The sequence below is a fragment of the Pararge aegeria genome, chromosome 12 (genome assembly GCF_905163445.1).
Source record: "Pararge aegeria chromosome 12, ilParAegt1.1, whole genome shotgun sequence".
Lineage (NCBI taxonomy): Eukaryota > Metazoa > Arthropoda > Insecta > Lepidoptera > Nymphalidae > Pararge > Pararge aegeria.
This window is the reverse complement of record NC_053191.1, coordinates 5,152,954-5,171,499: the sequence shown is the minus strand read 5'-3', so window position 1 is coordinate 5,171,499 and position 18,546 is coordinate 5,152,954. Positions and strand designations below refer to the sequence as shown.

The 18,546-nt window shown below is 36.8% G+C and overlaps 1 protein-coding gene across 6 annotated transcripts in view; it reads left to right on the top strand.

Moving 5' to 3' along the window:
- The window catches only part of LOC120627972 (unconventional myosin-XVIIIa), a 281,655-nt gene that overhangs the window by 236,759 nt on the left and 26,350 nt on the right, over nucleotides 1-18,546 (top strand). For all 6 annotated transcript variants that reach the window (XM_039896116.1, XM_039896114.1, XM_039896115.1 and 3 more), the window contains one exon: nucleotides 8,344-8,433. In XM_039896116.1, the coding sequence (XP_039752050.1) occupies nucleotides 8,344-8,433 (90 nt within the window). The remainder of the gene's footprint in view (nucleotides 1-8,343; nucleotides 8,434-18,546) is intronic.

The window sequence follows — 18,546 nt, the reverse complement described above, 5'->3', positions numbered from 1 at the left end:
CCAACAGGACAGTGGTTTATGATTTACCTACTCGTACTTAAAATGATCTAGATAATTTTAGATATGGAGAGGTTGATAATACTATTATTTAATGTCGGAAATTTAACCTAAGTTATTGCACTTAGCGTAGGTAACTTAGGACAGAACGGATGACGTCAGAAAACGAGGATGTCGTTTTCGACGACAACGACGCAGAGGTTTCTGTTCATATCTACTTAGGATACATTGTCGGTCATTGAAACCTATTCTAATTATGATGGCCTTATATAGGCAGTTCTTAGTTTATGGTGACCAGTCTTGCCTTCGATAGAAGTATTTATTTTTCTCTTTTTGAATATGAATATACATATACTAAGATGCACGCATCAAAGACAAATCATTGTGTACATACGTAGGAAACGTTTTTTCCCGTGAACGTCACATGGAGCCACTTATATAAAGTATTCTATTTTCGTCTTTAGGATGCGAACTATCCCTCGGCCAAATATCATCAAGAGCAGTCCAGTAAAATAGGTAATAAACAAACAAACCGATTTACTTTCGCATTTTTAAAAGCCTAAAAGGTAAACATATTTTGGAACCGTAAATGTGTTCGAAAATAAAAAAGTTTTTCATGAAGATCAAATTGATTACAAATGAGATTGTATTTTACCTCCTCTAAATAACATATCTTTTTCATACCACGATTAAGCCGTATAAGATGCTAGTTGCTAGGAGTCTAGACAACTTACGGCTGCTTAAAGCAGTATTACTTTAGAGCTTTTCTTGATGACATAAGGGAATACACTTTCGGAGGGCCGAGTTCGAATCCTAGCACGCACCTCTGACTCTTCAAAGTTATATGCGTTCTTCAACAGTGAAGCAAAACATCGAGAGGAAACCGGCATGCTTAAGAGTTCTTCATAAAGTTTTCCAAGGTGTGGAGTTTACCAATCCGCAGTGGGTCAGCGTGGTTCACTACGGCCTTAAACCCTTCTCATTGTAGGAGGGGAGACCCGTCCTGACCGATACTGAGCCCAAAAAAGGTTCTTATTTAATTTTTGTCTGTCCGTCTGTCTGTCTGTCGGGGCATCACGTGAAAACTACTGAACGGATTTAAATACAATTTGGTATACTGGTAGCTGGTATTACGGTTCAACATGTAGGATACTTTTTATCTCGATAAACAATAAGTTTCTGGACCTGGTAGCGTTGCAATTTGTTTCTAGGTTTTTTTAAGATATTGAAACCTGTAATAACCGATTCGGTGCAGACGAAGTTGCGCGGGTCAGCTAGTTTATAAATATTATTGATCCAAGCGACGGTAGTAAGCCCCTAGATAGAATAAAGTAATTTAAGTTTATAAATACAAATGCAACTCAAAAAACAGCTCAAACAACTTACAACAATATAACATCGTACTGCGACCGTCTGGAGTAAACGTATTACTTGTATTACTGTGAAAAAACTTACCGTTCAGCTTTACGCAGCTGCATATTCCATAACGAGCTAGAAACGAATCAGTTAATTAGATCAGGGTTGGAAATAACTGTTTATTGCATAAAAAACTTAATGCATTCTATATTTATAGTTGTTCGTAACGGGCGTGAGTTCCCACGGTGAAGATCTTCCCAGAATAAGGACGCCCAGTAAAAAAGTTATTGTCTGACAAATATGGCGTTCAGCGAGCGTGGAGCTTACTCGTGTTATACTGTTCTTTTTTTTTTGTTCAATATTGAAATTGTTCTATGGACCACAATAGCAAGGCTAGGCATTCTGATGAGCAGTAGGTAGGTAAGTAGGTCTACATTGTTGCGTTTGGTGTTTTTCTTTCTCTACATCTCATCTTTGTCTATTGGAAGGCTATGGTTGCGGGTTACTTACCTTACTGACAAGGACGTGCCGCCGTCCGTTATGATACCGCGTAGAAGCAGATTAGGGTTACTTAACAGGTATGCGAGCTACCATTTTAGAATGCATCGTCACTTTGCCAGGTGAGAATTGAGATGGAAGTAGAGGTCTAATTTTAAGGGAATAAAAGCTAAAGAAAACATCATAAAAAAACCACCATTTTGAAATTCATCTGGTGTTCAGTAGAACAGCTCAGAAGTTGTGATTTGTGAAGCATCTTTTATGGATGTTCTGGTGTCGTACGACTACTGAGAAGCTTTTCACATAATTATAATCTTTCTTCCGCTATCTACACAATATACTCTAACCCACCGCGTCATATCGACCGACGGGCTTCGTCATGTAGGTACTTATAGGCTATCAAATACAAAAAGATTTTAAAATCGAACTGATTTCCTGAGTTCTGAAATTAATTGCGGTGTTTCATACAAATCTTTGACCCCTGTTTAACACCACATGTGGGTGAAAATATAAGCATTTATAAATTCTATTATATTCATCAAAAATTGGATTATCAATAGCAAAACAAAATTTGAGCCGGCTGGTAGTTGTAGTTAAAGTGCGTTGAAACGATAAAAAAAAACTGTTCAGTTTTATTTTTGATATAGATAAAGATATATATCGCTACTTAGCGATAAGGCCGCCTCTTGTATCCTACTACATTTTTTAAGTGGTTCTTCTAGTTTTTTGTTTTTCTGAATGATTTAATGTACAAATAAAGAGTATAAAGAAATAAATAGATAAACTATTTATTTGCATACTCGAAATGATCCTTCTTAACGTACTCGTAACTGCGTATTTGTGGGTGCAAACCACATAACAGTGTCATCGCTTACATCACACCGCTTACGGTGCTCGTGTCAAGTTACTAAGTGAGTATCGAATAGGAAATTGCTCTTGTTCAAGTTTCTCTTTAGCGGCCTCCGTGCGACAATTAAGCGTAGAATTTAAAAGCGCTTTCCACGAGATTTTCTCTTCCCGGAAAGGAGCGTTTTACTTATACAATGTTTAACCTATATTTTGAAGAAAATCACTGTGTTATAGTCTAGTTTTTTTTTTAATACTAGAGATAGCAGAGAGAAATTGTGTAAACTTCAGAACGTGTGATTTCAATGCCCATTTTAAGATTTCAAGATAGAACTATGACTAAAAAAAAACACTTTCTGCCTGTTTAAATGTCCCTCAGTCATATTATGACCCTTAACTTGTAGAATACGGAACATAGTTCAATATTCAGTAGTAGGTAGCTTATTTTGCACTAATAGTACCTGATAATTTATTAATTTTGCATCTCATAGTTAAAAGTTAAGTTTAAATAGTGCCCCAATCAATTATTTAGCCCTACACAAGTTATAAGAGCAAAAAATCTTTATTTACTAATTTAAGTAGGCTTTTCAAAACAAGAATATAATATATCGTATATCGTGTAGGATATAGGATTTTAATATTGCGAAAGTATATCTGTTTGTTTGTTTACTATCTATATTCGTATTAAAAGCTGTTTGGCACAGGGTACCTGTAGAGCTAGGATACACACCACGCCAGAGTCATGTCTACGCATTATCTCATCAATCTCTATCGAAAAACACGAGTAACGCGTAGAGAAAATTATCTCGTGGCGCGCATGTTAGCCGTACTGGAATAGCGAATGCGAAACGAGACACTTATTGGAGTAAAATAATTGCCTCATTAGGAACTAGATGGCGCTAGTAATCGTTTAAATCGCGCTATCGGTGTGCCACCGAGAATCATACATATCAGAATCGTTAAGCCCGCAGTTCATTGACCGAGCGAAGCGTTTCAGCTTAGCTCCGAAGCGAACCACTTTTAATAATTTTTTGATAGTAATACTTGTTGTATTGTATTACTTAATTCTAACTAATTTCTAGATGTTTTGATTGGCAGCCGAATAGCGCAGTGGGCAGCGACCCTGCTTTCTGAGTCCAAGGCCATGGGTGTTTATATTTATATTAAAAGTATTTATTTATATTAATCATAAAAATCTTCTTCAGTCGTCTTAGCACCCATGTCACAAGCTACGCATACTTTGGGGCTAGATGGCGATGTGTGTATTGTCGTCGTATATTTATTTATTATTTATATATTTTTGTTTGTTACTCAATCACGTCAGGACGGCAGCGGAACGGATCAGAAAATTCTTAGAACATCACGGGATTTAAAAAAGACCACTGTATCTACTAGCATGGTTAGAATACATTTTCTCCGCGGGACAAGGACAAAATGTTTATCATCTCCCTGTGAGTGTGTACTATTACGTGGGGTAAACTTCTCCTTTACCCGGGTTTTGGTTTTGGGAAGAGTATCAGTTCATTTTATCACTTGTTAGTGGATATAATCGGGAGATAAAAAAAAATCTCCTGGTTATGTTATCCGTGCCGAAACCGAAAGCACAAAAGGAGTTTCTTTAAATTTTTGTCATTAAAATAAATATACCACCTACCTATACAGTCAAAGTTAAAGTCAAATTTATCATTATTCAAGACATAATAATTAATAGATAGCACTAATGATTAATTATCGCAGTAACATTTTTTCTTGTATTTTTAAATATTTTTTCATTGAATTTCCAATTTTTTTTATTATTCGTATACGCGTGGCTATCTATGGTAGCCGTCCCCTCGATAAGTAAATGCTTGAATACATAATACATATTCTGATGATCGCTATTCAGACAGCTGTTCCGCTCTACTTCGGCCGCGTTTCACCCATTTGCATTAGAGTTAGGGGCGCAGCGCTCGCATGTACCTTCCTCCTTCCATTGAACAATACTCCCACCGCGGCCTCACCAGAATGTACGGAACCCCTTCTTATGTTCTCAAATGATTCAAGGCTTATTAGCTGCAGAGCTTTTTGGGACAGAGCTCGTCCGGGGAAGTCCTTCATCTATGCTTATTCTTGCCGTGTGATTATAGGCACGTTAGGCTTAACACCTAACTCTTAGGTTGACTGACACAAGGCGACACTAAAGTAGGAAGAACTCCTAGTACGCAATGCGAAGTGTTGTTCTATTTTCATAATAATAATTGACGGACCAAGATCAAACGCGGTAATAACACATAACTTAGAAAAGTTAGAGGTGCGTGCTAGTATTCGAACTCTGCTCGACGAAAGTGTATTCGGAGTCCTTTCGACTGGACCATTACCGCTTTGATAATACATCTTAATTTTTAAGACTGACAGAAATATGGACAATTATAGCGATGTAAACCGTGCTTTTTGGCGTATAGCGTTTGTCTTTTGTTCACTATCAAAGACTTTCTTTTGAAGGCAAAATAAGAGTGCCAAATGTATTTGACCAAATGTGAAGAAAATAACACATTTCTAAACTGTGGAATTCTCTATTTATAAATATGAATAAATAAATATACTACGACAATACACACATCGCCATCTAGCCCCAAAGTATGCGTAGCTTGTGACATGGGTGCTAAGACGACTGAAGAATATTTTTATGATTAATATAAATAAATACTTTTAATATACAGATAAACCATAACTGAAAAACATTCATGTTCATCACACAAACATTTTCCAGTTGTGGGAATCGGACCCACGGCCTCGGACTCAGAAAGCAGGGGCGCTGCCCACTGCGCCAGTCGGCTGTCAATAAATGTAAAAATGTAATGATTAATAGAGAATCCCACAGTTTTTTTGGGAGTGTTTCTTTATGAAATAGAAGCTTTCAATCTAAGGTTAGGTAAACTTCTATTCCATAAAAAACACTTGCGTATAAGCTTAGCTCAGCTAGCTGCCTATGCAAATTAGAGAGTTGAGTTTAAAAATGTTAAAGTCGAAGTAATTTTTGTTTTTCTGTCTCGATGTTAGTACATTTGTTTCATGATAGCCCTTAAACCACAGGGCTCTAATATTTTTTGGTTTGCGTGTTTCTTCATAAAGGCTTGTGTCAATTTTACGTTAATGATTAAAAATGTCGTTTTTATTTAATTTATCTATGCTCTTTCTGAGACAATAAGTACGATTCATCAAGTCCAAAAGATCTTTATTTTCTTAAAGACTGACTTTAGAAGAACTTTTAAGTAAATCAAATACATGTTCGAGACTAGGGAGACAGGCCCTATTAAAGAAACTGGCAAAATTAGTGATCATTGAGATCTCAATCTTCCATTATACAGATGAGCTATCTGTCTCAAATTACTAATGCTTCGATCAAATACCTGATCTACCTATACGGTTATTGAATAACAAGAGAGGCACGCGATTCGACTCGCACCAGTGACCATCGCGATGTACATCATTTACATTACTCCGTGTAGCTTTCTTAGCCAGTATAATTTTGTCTATGTAATCTTTGAATATAAGCGGTTATAGCCCAGTGGGTAGGAGCTCGACTTCATTTTCGGGTGGCCGAGTTCGAATCTCAGCAAGCACTTCGAACTTGCTTCAATGGTGGAAGAAAACGTCGCAAGGAAACCTGCATGTCTAAGAGTTCTTCATAATGATCTCAAAGGTGTGTGGAGTCCACCAATCTGCACTGGGCCAGCGTGGTGGACTACGACCCTTATACTTAACTCCTCCTGTTTGTGGTATGAGACCCGTGCCTGTAATGAGCCGATAATGGGTTGATATGATGATGATTATGATGATGAATCTTTCAGTAACTGCCTCGTTGGTCAAGTGGTTACCTTGTTCAACTACGGATCACGATGCCCTAGGTTCTAATCCCGGGTCGGGCCGAAAATTCCTAGTGCTTTTCTGTTAAAGAGTTTTTAGTACCAGCCCTTATCCTATCACTTACATGTGATGAAAGTCGGTAATGCCCACCAACCCGCATTGGGGGAGCATGATGGGCTCTAAAACCTTATCTCCTATGAGATACGTGGCCTGTGTGTAGCAATGGAATGAATATTTAAATAACCATATACGTAAAGACTCGAGCAACTGTTTCGTTCTTATAGTCTAGTTAATCCAAACAAAGCCAAAGTCAAAGTCAAAATCAAATATTTTTTTAAACAAATATGACCCAGATGGCGCTTTTGTTGTGTACCTAAGTAACAAAAAACATGTGTACATGGTAGCGAGATGTTTGCGACAACTACATTCGCTAATTTAAAACTAAACCAACGAGTCTCAGCCATAGGAAACTTATCCGAGTGTCCTTTTTGTTATCACCATCTCACATCGTCATTTAGCACGGCCAGGATACCGTTTTCTCCAAGGGGAATGGATAAATCTTTTGGGGATGTTGACTTTACAATGAATCCTTCACACCTCCTGAGGATGCTGCGGTTTATTATAAGTATTTATGTATATTATTCATAAATTATGCATTAGTTAGCTTAGTACCCATAACACAAGCTACGCCTCTTTGGGGCTAGATGGCAATGCGTGAATTGTCGTAATATATTTATTTATTTATTATATATGAAGTAATATGTAACCCTTTACTCATTATGAAAATTAAGCTTAATTTGCTATACTCCGCGAAAAGCAGGTGAATCTGTATGGTGTAATTTATAATTTCTTCACTCCTAATACTCCACACCAAACAGATCTTCGGCAATGTACTACGCACGTGTCATGTCGCAAACCGGAGCATCCTCAGGAGATGACTTTACAATGAATAACTATTAAGTCAACAATTATTCATTGTTAAGTCAAAATTAAGCTTAATTTAGCTAAACCGCCATCGATTCTGAACTCTACTGCGAATAACTGATGAGATTAAAGGCAGAAGTTGAGAAAAAGCGGCCGAAATTAATAAACAGAAGGGGTGTGGTTTTTCATCATGATAACGCTAGACCTCACACATATTTAGCCACTCAGCAAAAATTAAGACAGACATTTTATTTTTTTTTTATTAGTCCTGACATGTAGTGTCAGGTTAACATCACGAGAGGACTGCCAAAACTTCTTGTCGCGTTTTTTTTTATTAGAAGCCCCAACATTTCTATAGCAATGGGATTATGTCCCTACCTACAAGACGGCAAAAGTTATCGAACAAAATGGTACATACTTAAATGTAAATATCCTGTATTAAAAAATGTTTTGAATTTTCTTAAAATTAAACTTTTGCGAAGAAACTTTTTCCCCAACCTAATATAAATAAATAAATATACTACGACAAAATATCGCCATCTTGCTCCAAAGTAAGCGTAGCTTGTGTTATGGGTACTAAGATGACTCATGAATATACATAAATACATATTTATAATATACAGATAAACACCCAGACATAAACATTCATAAACATTCATCACATAAACATTTTCCAGTTGTGGGAATCGAACCCACGGCCTTGGACTCAGAAAGCAGGGTCGCTGCCGACTGCGTCAGTCGGCCGTCATATCATGGATATATCATGGATAATATCATGGATAATATATCATGGATGGTATATCATGGATTTCCGCAAAGTAACGCCTGCTTCTATCCGATACCGTTTACTCAAACTGTTGTTTTCTTTTGTTATAGGACGAGCTGGAGACAATGCGCTCGAAGTTGGATAAAGTTGAAGGCGAACGAACTCATTACAAGAACGAGACTGAAAAACTCGAAACTAAGGTTAGTAAATGAAAAAAAAATGATTTAATTTGGCAACATGATTACAGTTAGTAATACACAAACAAAAAGTACCTATGGACGGTCTAAGTAGCTTATAATGTAACTTTTGTCAATATTTAAAATATTAATAATTTTACGCGTTAAACGTTATTATAAAATCAAATTATCACTTGCTTTAACGGTGAAGGAAAACATCGTGAGGAAACCTGCATGTCAGTGAATTTTCCATGACGTTCTCAAAGGTGTGTGAAGTCTACAAAATCGCACTTGGCCAGCGTGTGGATCACGGCCTGAGCCCTTCTCATTCTGAGAGGGAGACCCGTGCCCTGTGGTGAGCTGCTAATGGATTTTTAATGGTGATGAGGAACTACTAGAAGTTTGTGAAAAACTTCATACAATTTCTCGTATCTTATAAAGCCTTAAAATAAATATGTAAAGCTGAACTTGGACTCGATGATATCAGGAACTACTGGTCCGATTTGAAAAATTATTTCAGTGGTGGATAGACCATTTATCGAGAAAAGTTTTAGGCTACATACCATCACGCTAAGAGCAATAGCAGCATTGCACCAATGAAGAATAATTCAATATGGGGTTTCTTTTTCCTTTTGAGAGCTTCCGATAAAATCATGTACGACAAAGATGTTCCCTTTTAAAAGATGTAAAAAAAAACCCACGACAGCATATATCTTTTAAGGCGGACGAAGTCGCGAGGGACCGCTAGTAACGTATAAAGATGTCGCTACCGTGACAAAGCCAGGTCTTAAAATTGAAATGAGATCTCTTGAGATCGCGACAGCGATAAGTTATACAGATTTACGTGCTCCGTGTGAAGTTGATAAAGTGAATACGCTATTTATCAAATTACCCGTATCTGTTTACGGTTAAATACCAACGTATAGTGGAAAACTAATTAGCACGTACAGATCTCCAAGCGTCGTGGTGAATAGTTAAAGATTTTTGAAGATAGTATAGCTGGCCCCGCGATTTTCCTAGTTTCGGGTTCATGTTATCCACAACAAAGTACAGGCTAGCGACAGGTGTAAATCTAGCGATCATTGCTGTCAAACGTCATTCATATACAAAAAACATACAAAAGTACGTTTGACAGAAAAGATTGCAAGATTTACGCCTGTCGTTAGCCTGTCGTGAGATACGTATTCACCCTGCGGGAACCGTTTGTTTCGAATCGTCCTATGATAAATTTTATTCGCATAGTTTGAATTACATCGCATCTAAAATACATTTAAATACAACCCAGAAAGGTCCTAATTAGGAGATTTATGTTCTTATATCCAATTCTGCCTATTAATTGATATTATTAAATACTAGCTGTTGCCCGTGACTTCGTCCGCGTTTGATTTTGTTTTTTGATGTGGTATTAATTTTAGTTGTAAATCTAAAAATGTTAGTGTATTCAGTATCGCTAAGCCGCTGTCCGCCTGAGGAGTTTTGTCCTCTATCTCCAACCACAGTTTTGGCAAAATGAAACACTCAATTGGCAATAATTTGTCGGTATTATGGTGTAAAATCGTGAAATACTCATCCCCTCTCCAAAAGGAACCGAGCTTAATGTCGGGATAAAAAGTATCCTTCATACTTCTAACACTTCCAAGAATATGTGTACAAAGTTTCATGAGGATCGGTTTAGAAGTTTTTGCGTGAAAGCGTAACAAACGAACTTACATTGACATTTATAATATTAGAAGGGATTAGTATGGTAGTACCCATAACCGATATTACTGCAAGGCACAGATAAAACGTTCAGAGTGAGAAAGGTGAATTTTGGGCTGTAGTCAACCACGTCAAGTGTGGATTAATGGACTTTCCACGACTTTCCTCCTTTTGAGAACATTATTGAGACCTTTTAAGGAGTGCGGTAACCTGACCGGAAACGCGGAACTTTAAAGCAAGTGGAATTCAATTGCTTAAAACGCACGTAACTCCTAAATAAATGGGATCGACGTGGGTCCCCCCCCCCCCCCCCCCCGAAAGAGGGATGAAGTCTTAACCACTCGGCTAGGCTATCGTCATTTTTAGTAACCACTTCACTTTACCATCAACGCTTATTTATTTTTTATTGCGATACTACATATTATAAGCGGTGGTTAGGACTCCGACTTAACTTTCGGAGGGCCGAGTTCGAATCGCAGCACGCACCGCTTTCTAAGTTATATGCGTTCTAAGCAATCGAAATATCACTTGCTTCAACGGTAAAGGAAAACATCTTGAGGAAACCTCTATGCCTGAGAGTTCTCAATAATGTTCTCAAAGGTGTGTGGAGTCCACCGATCTGGAATGAGCCAGCGTGGTGGACTACGGCCTTAACCCCATCTCATTGCGGTAGGAGACCCGTACCCTGTAGTGGGCTAGTAAGAGCTTAATATGATGATGATGTTGTCTACATATTAAACATTTGTTTGCTTCTATCACGAAAACTGGTTGTCATATTAACAAAATTCCTCTTTAGTATAGTTAGCGGGTGTTACACCTGTAAATCCAGTTTTTAAATTCATTTGGAATATTGGCAGTATTAACCTTGCGGCCAGGGCATACCGGTTTTATCTGAAGATGGTACAGTTTATTGCACTGCATTTAAATATCTATGGGTTTTTTTTACCTTTTCGCCTTAAGTCAGTGTTCATATCTTATTACTTTTCTCTCTTTCAATATTTATTTTTGTATTTAGTTCTATGTTATAGGATCGCCGCGTACTTACAACCTTGATACGATCGAAAGAGCGACATCTATAAAAAATATTCCGAAGTGACAATTCCAATGCTTCAAATATTTGTTTACTTAGAGCTAGATTACTCGGAGAACTTTTTGCTGCCTTCATCATCTCATATCATATCAACCCATTACCGCCCAATACAGTCCACCACGCTGGCACAATGCGGATTGGTGGACTCCACACACCTTTGAAAAAATTATGGAGAACTCTCAAACATGCAGGTTTCGTCACATGTTTTCCTTCACCGTTGAAGCAAGAGATATTTAAATTGCAACCGCACATAACTTACGAAAGTTAGAGATGTCTGCTGGGATTCATATTCGGCCCCCCGAAACTGAGTCGCACTCCCAATCGGCTATCACCGCTTCTGCTTTAATACGATCTAAAGAACGCCATCTATTGAAAGTTATCCGATGTGGAAACTTCCATACAAAAATACTGGTTCCAGTTTGTGTCCAACTATTTTCTAACACGGCACGGCGATTCTGGCTTTTTAATTCAGATATTTTATTGCTCATAAAGCAAATTAATAGGTACCGTATTACCTGCAGAATAAATTATTGAATAACATTATTGCATTTTGTGTATGCAAGTGTAATAATATGCCGTTTAATATAATTTTCCGTTTATTTTCGATTTCTTGTTACTGTATAGTAAACTGAACGCACTTTGAAGAGTTCCAGAGATACTTTACATCGGAAAGTTTCAAGAAGCAGCCTTTATAGGTAACACGATAAAAAAGTCGCTATGCATAACCAGTACTATCTCCGAAGCACTATTTATGCTAGTATCACAATAAATTTGAAGTCCCTAATGAACGTACTCTGTAGGTGCATCCGGCGTATCTGGATATGGCTTTATTGGTGCTATAAACAACAGTCAACACTGCAGGTGGAAGCATCTTCGGATATATATATATATATATATAGTTGTTTAACAAGTTATCTAGTTACTAGTTAGTTAACTTACCTACGTGTTCCTTTTATTAATACCAAAAATCTTATACTAATAGCTGAAGAGTTTGTTTATTTGTTTGCTTGAACGCGCTATTCTCAGGAACTATTGGTCCGATTTGAAAAATGCTTTCAGTGTTTCAGTTGTTAAGACGATTTATCGATATAAGCCATTAAAGGCTAAAATTAATTTGGCTATATTGGCGATCCTTAAGAAAAATGTTAAATGTTAACAAAAAATCCCAATATCTAATTATTCGACATGCTAAGCGCGATACCAACTGGGCAGTTAAAATTATTGCGAACCTTTAAATTACATTCATTTTGTTACGTAAATAAGACTTAACAATTAGGAAGAAAAATACTTGTAATAAAAATATAACAAAAAATTTATATCAATACGGGTTTTTTTTTAATGTAGATAAATAAATATTATATCTCCGCCGCGTATGTGTAAATTAATATCTCTCGTGCTTTCATTATGTGATTTTTATACAAATTAATGCATTAACAAGTTCAGCTATTAATATGTTATGCACGTAAGTTATCACATAATTAATTAAACTATATTACCTACTGGGAAACATTTTTATGTTGTTACAAAACACACATGATTTTTGTGCAGAAATTTGGCTAAGTATTAAATATTTACCCAAATTTCGGAGCGTCCTTGTCAAATTACTTAGCAAATAATAACTGCCTTCAATATATTGCAAGCCCTTGATGGGCTTTAAATATTCAAAATATTTTGAATATTTAAAGGTTAATGATATTTGAAGTCTTCGATATATTAAGGTATACTTTGCTAGGTCATTTGAAAAGGACACTCAAAAAGCAAACTGAATATATGAATCACAAATTTCGTGTTTAGTCGTTGCATTTTATCTTCAATTTCGTACAGTCAGCGCCATCTAGTTGTTAAAGGCTGCATTAGAACTGAACACTGAACCATACATAATGTGCACTGCAGTGTAGGACTGAAATAACCAACTGTACTGCAACGCAGCTAGATGTCGCTGGCGTCTCAGATTGGAAACAACAACAACTATATAAAGAAACTCTCCTGACATGAATGTTGGCTACGGTTTATATCCACACTCCCTAAATATACTTCAACATTATTTTTCGTCATCACCATCAATCCATTACCGGCCCACAGCGCACGGTTCTCTAACGAGAAGAGTTTAGGCTGTAGTCCACATTGTTATCTTGTGCTGATTGGCAGTATAGAGAACAGGCATGCAGGTATCCTCAGGATTTTTTCCTCCACCGATAAAGCAAGTGATATTTTAATTGCTTAAATTTAAAACGCACATAACTTCGAAAAGTTGGACGGGGGATCGAACTCGGCCCCCTAATAGAAAAGCCGCAGCCTTACCCACTAGGATATCACCGCTTTATATATACTTCTATACTAACATTCATCTTTATCATCATCATCAGTATCGGACCACAGCGCACGGGTGTCCTCTCAGAACGAGAAGGGATTCGACCTTAGTCCAAAATGTTATATTGTGCGGATTGGCAGACTTCACTTCACGCCCTGAAGATTTACGCGATGTTATCCCGTAAATAGCAAGATTACGCGATGTTATCCCGTAAATAGCAAGATTACGCGATGTTATCCCGTAAATAGCAAGTGATATCAAATTGCTTAAAGCGAACGTAATCACAGAAAGTCCCGCCGGGAATCGAACGCTGTCTGACCGATGGGAAACTATCCTTTCTTTAAACAACCAGTTACCTATGCATGCCTTAAGAGCTAATCTTTGCAAAATGTCGCACTTAGGATTTTTTTGTGCGGGGAATCATCAAAAGGGAAGATTCCTTTTTGCATATCAAACTCTATGGGTAGGTACCGTCAAAGATATGGGTCTCATGCCAGTGGTTTTTAAATATAGAAAACCTAATATATACTTTAAATCACAAAAACTAATCGTAAAATGAAATATATAAATCACTCGATCAATAAACTAAACCTAATGATCATGTCTGATCTGATCATCAATAAATTCAGTTTACGTGCATAGTCGATGTCAATGTGAAATCAATTCTCTATGGAAATATCATTGTGTGTGTACTTTAGGTACTTATCGACTATTGCAATCGAAAACAATGGGTTTGATTATTAACCTCCGTTCAGTGAAGCGCAATGCATTAAGACGTATAGTGAGCTACAGAAATCTCTTAAAGTAGGTATAGGTCGATACAAACTTTGTGGGGTTGCCAACTGTATCGTCACGCTGATTGGCTGATACCGAATATTGAATTATCCGCATCCATCTCAGTTCGAGAAGTCATATGATTTGTATCGAATAATACTCAGTCGTAATCCGTGATCGTGATTTTGTGTGAAGCATCCACATGCTTCGGCTGTGGCTAGTTACCACCTTACAGACAAAGAGGTACCACCAAGCGATTAAGCGTTCCGGCACGATGTCGCGTAGAAACTGAGTAGAGGTATGACGAATGTAAACCTAATCGCTATCTAAAAAACTAACCATCTTGAAATGCATCATCACTTACCACCGGGTAGGATCGCGGTCAAGGACTAACTGGAAGTGGATTTAAAAAAAAAAGCATTTTGTTTTTTTTACATGTAAATTTTCTTTTCCAATTTGAAGTATTACTTATGTAGGCTCAAGATTTCTTAACAAATAAAAATTTATTTATATTGAGAAAGTTTTTGAAATGCTCCGATAAAATTTAGTTTAGTAATACCTGTAACCTAGTTTTAATTATAAAACTCTTATTTTATAACAACAAAACCTGATACTACGACTATTTTATAAAAAAGCATTTAAATTTTCAATACAGGTATACGCATTCTAGTTTTGCAGCTGACTGTACATACCAGCTCTCCTTGAGCCAAAGGATTAATATGCCTGTCCACGGAATAGTGACGTCTTGTATAGGAGTTTGACGAGTTGAGGGTGCATTTCTTGTCAGAATAATTATGATAAAACTACCCACAAATATTTGCTACACTATTGTAAACAGTGTATCAAAAAATACAAAATGTGTATGCTGATCATAGTCTAAAATAATTTGTATAGCGCAAATTCTCATTCAAAACTAAGTGGAGTGAACGTGCAATAATAAAATTATAATAATAATAATAATTTATTATACTCTCGTGTGAATTTAATGGATATAAATGCGTGTAAGTATGCAAATTAATATCCAAAATATTATTTTAAACTGTGTGCAACGTTTTTGGTATTAGTTTAATTACCTTTCATCGTTCTGGTATTTCAATCGTTACAATCAGTATTATTCTCGTCGTACGCATAATATTAGCAGCCTGATGCAAATTGTTATATCCCATATTGAGAATATGTTTTTTTGACAGTTATCGTTAAGATAATGTGGTTCCTTAATTTATTAAATTCAAAGATCGATGAAGTGAAGCTCGGTCACGCAATAAAACTGTTATTTCTATTGTACCCCAAGGTTTTCAGTTTATGTGTTAAGTTAAACTTTAAAATAATACATTTTTTTAAGTCAATTTTAAACCTTTTTTCAAGATGGGAACGGATGTGTAGGAATGTCATACATTTTTAATTATATCTCACTTGGTGTCATCTTCACCATATCGACCCATTACCGGACCACTAAAGGTTTAGGTCACCTACCACAATGAGAAGGGGTTAAAGGCCGTAGTCCACCACGCTGATAGCCCCAGTGGCGTTTGGTGGACTCCACATACCCTTGAGAACATTATGTAGAACTCTCAGGCATGCAGGTTTCCTCACGATGTTTTCCTTCACCGTCGAAGTAAGTGATATTTTTAATTACTTAAACGCACATATAACTTAGAAAGTTAGAGATGCGTACTGGGATTCGAATTCAGCCCCGCGAAAGTGAAGTTGAGCTCCTACTCACTGCGCCATCACTGATTCACTTGGTATAAACGACTGTTAATATAATAAAGTTAGAATTATTTAATTAAATTCTGTTACAAACCATCCATATAATATCTTGGGTAGTCAGGACACGCGCCAATTAATTTACACCGCCAATGTAAACGTGTAAATGATATTCCCTTTGATTCAAAGGAAATTCAGTTATTTGTCAAATACCTTGGCAAGCATTTGACAAATGGAATAATCTTTGAAGACATGCGAACGAACATTTCATAGGTTCGTCATAATTCCACTATGAAGCTTACACACAAGTTTCCTTGACCGAGAGCTAAAAATAAAATGTAACAAAAAAATAAACGTCCGTGAATGAAACGCTTATATAACTCAACTCTTCAGTCGATATATGAAGATCCAGTTGGTACATAGATATACGAAGCTAGAAAATTGGTTGTATCATTTTATTTGTATACTTTGGCTCAGTAACGTTACGCTTTGGTTCGCGGTTCGATATAGCAAAGGCATTTATTTTATTGCATTCTAAGTCTGAAATGCATCAAAAAGAATCAATAGTAAAGTATCGATTGGTCGCTTATTTACCTAATCACATAGTTTTACCACTAGTAAAAGTTGTTGTTTTCGAATATTGAATTCGATATCCATCACCGCCATCTAGTGACCCTTTTGAAATCTTTATATTTTACTCTGACGTTATAAAAATACGATACACACAATAATCTTTAAAGTTTAAGTAGGTTTTGTAAATGTAGCTATGAATTTGTTGTTTTTTTTGGCATCTTTATTTATTTATAGCCTTTTCAACAATCTTATCTTACTGATTATTTACTTATCAAGACACCGGTTTTGCTTGATTGTCTTGCTTCAGCATAGGCCTCCCCCAGGTTCTTCCATGCTTCGCGATCATGGGTTTTCCTTTTTTGATATAAAAAAACGTTAACTTAACGCTTTAGTTAATTATTTTATGGTTGTTTTTAAAGATGTATTTTAATATCTAAAATTGATTCTTCTTCTTTTTGTGCGAGCCCTAGTGGGGGCTGGCCGTCTGCGTATCGAACTTCTTGCGGTCTTGCGCCAAGCGATATGAAATCCAAAATGTTAGACATATTTATTGAGCATTTACGAGTATGAACTTTAACCAAAGCCAACTACTAGATACTAGACATGTAATATATACGTAGTTGATTATATAATTGTAGGATTCTAAAAACACAGCTATATATTAAACGCAATAGGAATTTGGATAAAATTCCGGACGTCATATTCGCAAAAAGTACACGAAAATACTTTGAGGTCAACGAATGTATGCAAAAACAAAAAGATGCAAAGACGGAGGCGGATGGATACCAATCATTACAAAAAAAGACAACGTGGGTTAAAGATTGAGTATTTACAATCTTGTAAACTCACATACGCCATGTGAATTTTCTGATGGTTGGACTGTCACAGTGGCGTGCACAGGGTTTTTGACCAGGGTATGCATAAAGAAGGAAAATGGCATAAAATCCTGCCCCTGTTTGAGTTATACTAAAATTTTAGGGTATGCAGTGCTTTTGTGCATGTATGAAGTGCACGCCAAAGATTAAACAAACACACTCCTCTGCTTTGTTATAATCCTTACTAATGTTATAAATGCCAAAGTGTCTTTATTTGCTAGTTTGTGTTTTTGTCTTTCCTTCACGCTAACTACGCAACCAGTCACATTGATTTTTGCTATAGAGATCGATGAACAACGGAGAGTAATATAGGCTGATTCTTATCCCAGGAAAACAATCGGGTCCCACGGGATTTGTTAAAACCCCTAATTATGACGCAGCGGTGAGGTCTTAAACTGGACGTTTGAATTCCGGTAGGGGCAATTTGGGAATTTATTATTTCTGAATTTTCTCTGATCTGATCTGGTGGGAGGCTTCGGCCGTGGCTAGACCACCCTACGGATAAAGACGTGCCGCTATGCGATTCAGCGTTCCGGTATGACGATGTCGCGTAGAATCCGATTAGGGGTATGGTTTAAATATAACCGGCATACTCCCTGTGCATGCCATCATCATAATTACTAACAATCAGGTAAGATTGTAGTGGCATAAAAAAAAACGCGGACGATGAACGCAGGTAACATCTAGTTGAATCGTCGAATTTAATCGTATTTGAGTTCTCCGGTCAAAAGTTTGTAGACCCTGCTACAAAGTATCGAGGTTATGTTGGATAAAAAAAGACTGAAAAGACATAAGGATAATCACAAGTCAGCTACACGAATTTACGGGGAATTATGTAGAACGATTTATTCCATACTTTTAATGCCTGGGTACTTATTTTTATGATCATGACGATTGTAAATAGCTTATTCAAACGACCGATCGGGTAGCGCGGTCGTGCTAAATTGATTCAAGAACAAAAGGTTTCCAGTTGTAATCCCGGTTGTATCAAATAAGGAATCCAGACATTTACCCGAAATAACTGTCTTAGTACCCACCCTAAACGTTTTCTGAAGCTGGGTCCAGATTATTAAACACTGCCGGCGAATTCGTCTGTGATTTACAGTTTC